The sequence below is a fragment of the Pyrgilauda ruficollis genome, unplaced genomic scaffold (assembly GCF_017590135.1).
Source record: "Pyrgilauda ruficollis isolate IOZ18807 unplaced genomic scaffold, ASM1759013v1 scaffold20, whole genome shotgun sequence".
In the NCBI taxonomy this organism is placed as follows: Eukaryota; Metazoa; Chordata; class Aves; order Passeriformes; family Passeridae; genus Pyrgilauda; species Pyrgilauda ruficollis.
This window is the reverse complement of record NW_024519207.1, coordinates 4,088,883-4,098,540: the sequence shown is the minus strand read 5'-3', so window position 1 is coordinate 4,098,540 and position 9,658 is coordinate 4,088,883. Positions and strand designations below refer to the sequence as shown.

Sequence of the window (9,658 nt, the reverse complement as noted above, 5' to 3'; positions counted from 1 at the left end):
CTTCCATGCAAAGTCATTTGCAGTATATCAGATTTATTTAAGTGTTTAAGAATATAGTCCTTAGTTCATTAAACTTGCATTTAAAAAATTGCATTAAAAATATAGGGGGAGTCTAGCAGTTTGTTCTTATTCACAGTTTATTCAACTTGAATTGAATAATGTTTTTATTATGTACTGTTTATCAACACTTTTCTTGAAATTGCTGAGAAGATGTAGCTATTTATCTATTTCTTTATGCTTTCCAGCAGCAATGCAAAGATTGCACGCAAACTGGAATTAAACATTTTAACAAAACCAAAACATGCTGTGACTAGTGGAAATTTGTGGGTAATACAGTCTTCATGGCCCACCAACAAGCTTTGTCAAAAGCAATGTAATATCTGGGCACAAATGTTGTGGTAACTGTTGGTTAACTTTGGCTAAGGGCTGTTCCAAGGAATGCTGTCAAGATTTACTCTCTGGTGCACCCAAAATTTTCTTGAACTGGTAGTACACTGACTTAGTCATGCCAAAAACTAAGATCTCCGCATCAAACATGAAGAACTGGCAGTAGTAGGTATGAGGGGAATTTGCACTCGAGATTAAGTTCAGGGGTTATATTGTAAGTGATTATAAATGTAATTAGAGTAAAATAACCCCCTTCTACCCCACAGCTTTTTCCTTAATGTAAAGCATCTCTTTAAAAACACTGCGAGGCTGCTTGCTGACACTTTTACAGTGATACAATGCATATAAAACATAAATGAAAAATGCTGATACTGAGGATGTATCTTAATTATAAAGAACAAGTTTACTGAGAATGTATCTTAATTATAAAGAACAAGTTTTTAATGGATGCTATGATATTTTTATGTGAAAAGGTCCACCTCTAACACCCTTCCTCCCATTTTCTTAACACATTTTTCCCCAGTGCTGTTTCTGGTTGCGACTGCTGAACTTGCTGTGATGTCTCCTGTTCTTCAGAAACTTGGGCTTATTTCCTTGTGCCAGTTAGGTCTTCCTTGTTCCTGCAGCACACAGCAGTTTCACTTCCTGGAGCTGGGAAGGCTTTGGTTTAATGTCAACCATTGATCACGGCTTGCGGTAAGTGAGTTAAATGTAATGGTCTGTAAAGCACAGGTCAGGGGTGATGTTGGACGAGTCCTGTTTTATCTTTAAACTCCGTAACCCCTGTGGGAACACTTGGCCTTGGTCCTCTCCATCTCTTGGGCTCAACTTTGCCAAGCTGCAGAGAGCAAGGGCGAAATAAACCAAACCCATCAGCCTCACCCGGTGGGAAAGGTCATCCCACCGCAAACCGAACGGGTTTGGCTCCCACGCTTGGTCTGTCACTAGAGACCCTGGAGGGTGGCTCTGGGGCAGGCTGTGCGCAGCAGCCACAGACAGGGGTGAGCCGGCCGCTCACGGCACAGAAAGCTTTTCTGCAGGGCAGATGCTCCCCAAGGCCTCGCTCGGTGGCAACAGCGGCTGCAGCCTTTAACTTCCCAGTGTGGAAAGCCGAGCCCGCACACGCTGCTGCCGGCACACCTGCAGGCTCACACCGCCCGCCACCCATCCAGCCCCCGGGCCCTGCTGGGGGACAGCTCCACCGGCTGCCCGCACAAGGGGCCCAAGCCGGCGACGGGCAGGCCTCCCGGGCCGATTTTACAAGGAATGCTGTGGCAAGGAAACAATGGAGAGCCGCCCCCTCTCCGCCTCCCCGCCGGCACCTCCAGCGCCGGGAGCAGCGCGCCGCCGCTAGGTGACGCCGCGGCGGGGAGCGGTGCCGGGAGGGGCGGAGCATGCGCAGTGGGCGCGCCTCGCCCGGGCCGCGCGCCTCCGCCCCCTGCTCGCGCCGCCGCCGCGAGCGGTAGGAGGAGGAGGAGGAGGAAGGAGGGAGGGAGAGAATAAGGGAAGGAGGGAGGCAGGTCTGCTGGCCCTCTCGGGTAGCCCCAGCGGCGAGGGAAAGATGGCGACGCTGGGAGGCGAGTCGCAGCCCTTCCCCTCTGCTGCTCTGGCGGCGGCCGCCGGGGTGGGCGGCGGCGGCGGCGGCAGCGGGGCGCTTTTCCTGCAGGCGCCGCTGAACCGCGGTCTGGAGCGGGCGCTGGAGGAGGCGGCGCACTCCGGGGGGCTCAACCTGAGCGGCAGGAAGCTGAAGGAGTTCCCGCGCAGCGCCGCCGCCCTCAGCCACGACCTCTCCGACACGGTGCGGGCAGGTGAGCCCGGGCGAGCGGGCGCGCAGGGAGGGGGCGGCCGGGCAGCGGAGAGGGCGGGTTTGTGGAACCGCCCGGGACCCCCTCCCCGCCCCCTCAGAACCCCCCAACCTCCCAGTGAGGCGAACACCCACTCCCAACCTTTCGTTCGCCTTCCTCCGGGGCCCGTCCCCGCACGGAAACCGAGCCCACCCCCATCTCTCCGTGGACCCTGTGCTTTCTTTATTCCCCCCGCCTTGGTGTATGAGGTAGGTGTTTGCTTCCATATGGCTGGATCTGTGCACGCTCCCCTCCATCCCCCCGCTCGGCGTTTGGTGAGACAGAGCTGCCTCTCCCGGGGCACACTGGGGGAATGTGTGGGGAATTCTTGCTCGCACCTGTCCTCTTCCTTCTCTGGGGAATGTGCGTCTCTGTGCCACCCTTCCCTGACTGCTGAGGTTTGCGGTGGCAGCCAGCCCACCTTTGATTCAGCCGCGGGAGGAATGCGCACACGGTGCCAGGGTGGATGCCTGCTGCTCGTGGGTGAACCCACCTGGCACGGACGGGATGCAAGTCCGTCTGTAACCACATAGAGATACTCATGTGCCTCTGAAAGTGTCACCTGTTTGCACCTCCATAGGGGGAGGCATGTCCATAGGAAGACTGTTTGCTGTGTAGATGCCTCAGGGAGCATGCAGCCTCTCGCAAGTGCCAGTCGTTCAGCACTAGGGTTGACATGTCCCCTTAATGTCCTTCCAGTCTGTAACCACAAGTGCCAGCTCTATGCAATGCTATCTTACAAGGCAAATGTAGAGAGAAATCCTTGTCTTCACAGGCACTGTATGGACTCTACAGTGGGGGACACCATCATCACATAAATCTGCAGAGCGGACAGGCCTGACAACCCTGCAGGCAGGAGTGGTGGGGAGACATGTATTCAGTCTGTGTTAACTTGCTCTCACACCTTTTTTCCAACGTGAAAAAGGGCACACTTATTTCTCACCTAGGGAGGCAGACCCACCTCAAAGGGTCATGTGAGTTATCCTGCTCCTGTTTATCCCAGGTGATGGAACCTAATCCCTTCTTTACATGGTGTCACTGGGTAGAAGGGTGCAAACCCTCATTAGAGGAATATATTATTGTATTGCTAAGGTCTTCAGCGTACGGCCTCCACATGCCCTTGTGTCCCCAGTTGCCTGCTGGAGATAGTTGTCTTGTGGCAGCAGAGCAGGAGATGTGTAGTCACTTGTTCTTGTCCCACAAAACACACAAAACATGCTATACCTACATGCAGACATGCGATAACATGAATCTAAATTCTCATCTATTCCTGCACTAAGGGCATTTATGCCTTCCTGTATATGGAGACACACGTGCTTGTTGTGTCTGTCCCAGAGTTAGTGCCTCAGATGTATGGTAGGTGTCATGTGTTATTGTTGTTTAACTGTTGTACTTGATGGCTGTTGCTGAGTGGATTTCACATTGGTCTGTGTGAGCACCTATATCATTATATCAATTAAAAAAAAGTGAAGGAAGCTTGATGAATGAAACTACCATGTATTACAGTTCTAACCATTAGCTGACTCAGCAGCAGATGTGAAAGGGACAGGCATGGTAGGGGAACTATGTGTGTGGTTAGAAGAATGACTTTCAGCTTGCCATCCCAAGCAAGGCGTTTTTTATCTCATTTCTTTTTCAAAGTTGAATTCTAGCAGACATGCTGCAATACAAGATAAATAGTTTGGAAATCCAGAAATTCAGCTTGTTTAATATTGAACCAAACTGTTGGAAAAAACAAATTGTATACTGAGTGGACTGTATACTGGGAAGAAAATTGTTTGATTGGTAGTGACTGCATGTGAGTATTTGTGTATTGTTTACCTATGTGCTGTACAGGCATGAGCTGTGTGTAGTATGTAGAGGTGGCACCTGCTTCTTACATGCTTGCTTGTTCTACTGATTTTTCTAGGAAAACAAATGGTCTTTATCTTCAAGCATTATTGTGCTTTTGTCAGAGTTTATATGGAAAACAGTCAATATGAAATTGAATGTAGAATTGTGTTTTCATTCTCTTTTTGTTTGATATAAACAGCAGTGTAGATCAACCAGTGTCTTAATCTTGTGACAACAGCAGCCCTTTTATCATTGTCTCTTTTTAGAAGAGCACTGTGTTAATCTATGGTTGCTTTAAAGTTTTGTTTGTAACAGCTTGTTGTAACTGTTTAATGGGAGCTGCCTTGAAAGTTGTGTGTTGATATATTTCCAAAAAAATCCATGTTTTTTTCCCATTTGTTGCATTACATAACAAATATATAAACAGAAGAGATGCTTGGCTTAAGGCCAGATTTCTGAAACTCTTGGGGCAAACTCTTGGTGGGAATTTTCTCTTCTGCTTCCTCTCCATAAATATGCATAGTATAAAACTTTCTCGTACTGCTTGGAATAGGTCCTTGAAATGAGTGATTTGTAGTTTTGAATCTGATGTGCTGACATGTCTCTAAAGTCCTGAAACATTGGTTTTTGGGGTAGGGGTAGTCTTTTACTGTTTTTTTGAGGGGAGGAGAGGATTGCCAGTCTCACTGAAAAATGAAGATACTCCTTGATGTAGAGGAGATGAGTCGGGGGGTGTGGGGGGGGTGTGTAAGTTTACATCCCTGAGAAGCAGGGAATTTCCAGAAAACTGAAACCATGTCTGCACTTGACAGTGTTTTAGTACTGCAGACGGAAAATATTTTTGATTCAGAAAGTGATCATCTCAGCTTATTTTAAATAAAATATTATCAAACTTGTTTTCTAGAAAGGTTCTGAGTGCTTTTCGTAGGTCTGAGGAAGAAAAAAGTGATCAGCTTTAAATTTTCTGTTCACGCATTTATTTTTTTCTTGAAGTTAGAAGTCAGATTTATATAGCAATCGATGCACTTATGAAAGGGACATGGCTTGTTTGCCTTTAGCAGCTGGGATGGGATAGTTTGATTTTCCTAATTCTCACTGCAGCTACATTCTGTAATAACTACAGAGGCTGAACTGTACTTGTCACTTTCTATTCCTATGGCTTCTGGTTATGTTTTGTCTTCTGTGACTTTTCTTTGCATTAAATCCATCTTGGTTGTAGAAATGTGATAGAACATTTCTTCCTCAGTCTTTGAGAGTTCTGCTCAAGTGTTGAGAGACCTGATCAGGTCTCTGCACACAGAATGGAGTTTTCATGGTATTCAGTACTGTTAGAAGAAAATAAAACCTCTATGTAAAGTGTCTTAAGTTTAGTCAGATGTTTTAAACCACATCAGTGTGAATGCAATGCAACAATAATTTCAAAAATAATAAATGCTATTCTTATCACTTTTATTACAGGCTGGGTTATGCGGAAGGCAGTGGCACAGTAATCACATAGTTCTTAAGTAATAGCATGCAATTATATTCCTCCAAACCACTGGGAATGCTGGAAGCATGTTACTAGATAAAAGAGGCTCCAAAGATGTAACCATGGCTGCGTACTGTATTACTTCAGCCTCTTTCTGTGGGCTTTGATTGTATTTCTGAAGACAGATCCTCTGAACCTGTTCTGGTGAATACCTGCTTCATCCATTTCTGTTGGGTGAGTTAGGCACAGGAGAAGGGATTACTTGCTGCTGGTGATAGTGACCTGGCAGAGAAGAAAATAAATGCTTTAAATTACATGCTAGATTATTAGAAAATAATTACAAATTGAAGTATTTTGTTGCTAGTTTGGACAGTATGAAATTTTGGAAGGAATGTGTATTTTTTTTTGGGCAATAAAATGCTGTCTTGATAAAAGAGCTCCTGCCTGCTGTTTTTTAAAGTGTTTTTGAGTGGACTATACTTGTCTGACAATGCTGTGTTGAAGACACCTTTGCCTGGCAGCATCTTTGAAATAGCTGTTTTGACTGTGTAACAATGGACTTGCTTTCAAGATGGTTGGAAAATCACAGTATCATTGTGAGCGTTGATGTTGGTTTGGGTGAAATATGTTCCTTTCGTTCCTCTTTGCTGATGACATCAACAGTAGTAGTTCTTTTCCCCCCCACCTTTTTTAAAAATTAAGTATGGTGTGCATGGAGCTCAGAGCAACCTTATCTAGTCAATGATGTTGCTGCTTCATGCAGGGGAGTTGAACTAGATGACATTTAAAGGTTCAATCCAGCCTAGACCATTCTATGGTTCTGTGTACATTAGATTGCCATAATTTATTCTTATTTATTTTCCCCACCTGCTTTATTAATGTAATTCTTCCTTCACATGTGAGAATTCTCCTAATTTCAGCAGTAGATGTGCAGTTGGTTCCACCTGTTCCAAGTGCACGTTGTACTGGGCAGGATGTCATACATCCAGACTGACTTGTTTGTGCTGTTGCACACTTCCAAATATCAAACATGACCACTATATGGACTATTGTTTAGAATTTGATTGTTATTTGCCACTAGAGAAAAATATATTTGATATGCCCTGCTCCTTTTAAGAATTCTCTCTGATAATTACTTTGAATAATTCATAATTTTGAATTAATATTTTGATTAAATGGTGGTGTTTTTTGGATAAGGCTGAGAGCCTCTCATTTTGGTCATTTAACTTAAATTCATATCAATTAGTAATGTCTTTATAACGCTAAAAAATAATAGAACTCAGTTTCTTTTTAATTTCAAAAGTCAGTCCCTTCCTACAGCCTTTCTGTGTTTATTTGAAGATTTCTAACCTTACTTACTGGTTTTTTTTACACAAATAGTATCTTAAGTATATTAGGACAGGGAGAGAGAGTAAGTATGTTTGCTTATTATCACCAATGACTTGGATGCTATCCTGCAGCCAAAACTTAGGAGATGTAATTCTTATGGCGAAAACATGAAGATAAATCAATTTTGTATTCATTATTATGTATTTAACAGTTTCTGAAACCACCTGATCATGTGATCTGTCTGGACATCTCTGTGCCAACATATTCTAACTTCTGTTTTTTTACTCATAAGCAATGCTTTGGGAAAGAGCTTTATCAAACTAAAGGAATTCTTTTAGAAACATTGATGTGCATAGCAACTTACAACTGCAGAATACCATTTAAACCCTCTTGGCCCATTTATTCTTTCTGAAGCCTGGCTATATCCTTGCTTGTGGATTTTATAGACATCAAGGCTATTGAGTTCTACTGAAAACAGTCTATTAGTTCTCTTGCTGTAGAGTCTAGTCAGTGGTGCTTTGAAAGTTGCCTCTTTGTCTGGAGATTTATGCTCCCATAGCTGAAATGTAGCCAGTGACTTCGCAGGTGCTGTTGCACACTCCTCAGCACAAAATAAAGTGAATTGGCTCAGACTGTCTTTGTTGCATGGAACAAATTATGAGTACACAATTGTCTGGTTACTGTTTCAGAATGTGGCTTGAGCAGATTAAAGGCTTTCTACCACTGACTGTGTGTGTGTATCTTTCCCTTGTGTCTGTTTGTTTGTTTTTTCTTTTTGACTTGCTTGCTAGTCAAAACTAGTGCATGGGCTAAGAGGTAGGAAAGATGCCAGCCTAAAAACCATAGGAGAGGATGGGAGAAAGGGTGAAACCCCTCAATTTCAGCAGGAGTAGGCTCTGCTGTAGATTGAACCTTTACCCCCAAAGAGAACATCCCCTTTAGGGTGGCAGTTTTTTAAACAGCTCTGCCTAGAATTGCTATGTTTGGACGTGCTGTGCATGTAAATGAATAAAAGCTGAAGGCTTTTGTAGAAATGTTGTTGCTTTGTGCATCCTTGGCCAATCTGCTTGGAAAAGACTGACTAAGAGCTCCAGAAGTGCTGTTATGAAAGTCAAGGTGCTACAGGTTCCCTTCCAAATGCTTTTAGACAAGCAGTTTTGCAGATCCAGTCACTTGTGCTCACTGGTGGGAGGTAAAAGGCAAATATCACTGCATTGTTTGTGAGCCTTCTTTTAGTCCTTCCCTGGTCTGTTTCTGTTGTGTCTTCAGCAAAAAAGGCATCTTGGTTTAGACATCTCTCTCTTAAACAGGAGAGACTGTAGGAGTCTTAACACAGTTGCTACACAGAGAGTTTTGAAAACACCGAGTACTTCTGTGAGGGGAAGAGGCTGGGGCAGAATCAGTTATGACAAAGTAGAATGAATATTTGCACAGTAGAGCTGTGGCTTGGAAGAGGAAGGGGGCAAATGCCAACACAATATAGGTTTGAACAAGGAAATAGGTAAAAAGATGATACTGTTAAAGGCAGAAGTGTCATAGAGAGTGAAAACTTAGGACTATTGAAAAAAATGTATGAAGTCAAAGAAGGGAAATGTGTAATGGCTTTTGGGATAATTCTCTGAAATCTGTAAAACTGAAGAAAAATGCCAGTTATGTTCATAGTGGTTAGAATTGTGCGCATAGAGAATCAGATAAACATGGAGAAAATTGTTTGGCTCCAAGATACTTGACATTTACAGACTTTAGGCTACGAGTAATGGTTTCAAATTCATGCTTTAAAATACTAATTGTTGAATTTAAGTTTGGAAAGCTTAGTGTCCACTTGTCTGCATAAGGAAAACCCAGTGATTTTGCTGCTTGCAGAGTTACAGCATCAACCAAGATGGAGAGACTGGTGTTTTGTGTATCACAATGACCATTCTAGGAAGGATGAGTAACTTCTCCGGGTCACAGGCTGACTGCTCATCATTCTGCCTGCTGTGTTCTTGCTGACTGTTAGTAAGCATTTACTAGGTTTGCGAGCATTCCCAAGCTGGTTAGATTGCTAATTCACAGTTAAAATCAATATGATTTAAATAATTGAAATGGCACTTCCCAACCCAGAGATATCTTAAATTTGTTCTGCTGAGACCAGAGTTATGGAAAGTGCACCCATTTATTGTCCTCCGATGTGTCAAACTGAAAAAGCCAGAAACATTATCCCTGTGTTCAGCGAGCAGATCACTGTCAAAACTGGAAATAGTGTTACGTCTGACTTCTGACTGTTCTCTGCTGACCATGTTGTGCAAGGAATTATGCGCCAGTCAGAGGAGTTCTTTGGAATGCTACTGAGGGGTTAAGCTTCTGGAGGAATAATTCCTTTCTGCTAAATGTTGTGCGTAGATGTGTCTTTGTGGGAGGAGTTCATTTATGAAATTCTAATGCTTTCTCCCCAGTGTCTTTCTCTAAGGGTGTCTTGCTGGCCAGCTTTTTATTATTTTTTTCCTTGTATGGTGCAGAACACCCTAATGCCTGTAAACCTCCTAACTATTTAAAAATAGAAATAACAATAACAGTCTTTTGTCCTCCTATCCCAGGCTGTAGGAGAAATATTCTTCAAGGAAAAAACAAGAAGTAAAAAGCTGGGAGATGATGATCGTGGCAGAGCCAAGTGGGGGTTAGTTTTGCACTTAATTCGGAGCCTGAGGAGGTTTACACTTGCTTTTGAAGCTGCATGAAGTGTTTCATGTTCAGCTGAGCTTGTGTGGATCTAGTTAAAAGCTAACTGATAAGTTCATGGTGATTATGTGAGGTAGTT

The 9,658-nt window shown here is 43.8% G+C and overlaps 1 protein-coding gene across 3 annotated transcripts in view; it reads left to right on the top strand.

Annotated features, from left to right (window-relative positions):
* The first annotated feature begins 1,863 nt into the window (after window positions 1–1,863).
* Window positions 1,864–9,658, top strand: part of LRCH1 (leucine rich repeats and calponin homology domain containing 1) — a 115,684-nt gene continuing 107,889 nt past the window's right edge. Inside the window, exon 1 of one of the 3 annotated variants that reach the window (XR_005955072.1) lies at window positions 1,864–2,195. Coding sequence is in view for 1 of the 3 variants with exons in the window: in XM_041466921.1 (XP_041322855.1) it covers window positions 1,949–2,195 (247 nt within the window). In the remaining 2 variants the exon portion in view is untranslated. The remainder of the gene's footprint in view (window positions 2,196–9,658) is intronic. The other 2 variants (XR_005955071.1, XM_041466921.1) reach the window with 2 other exon arrangements.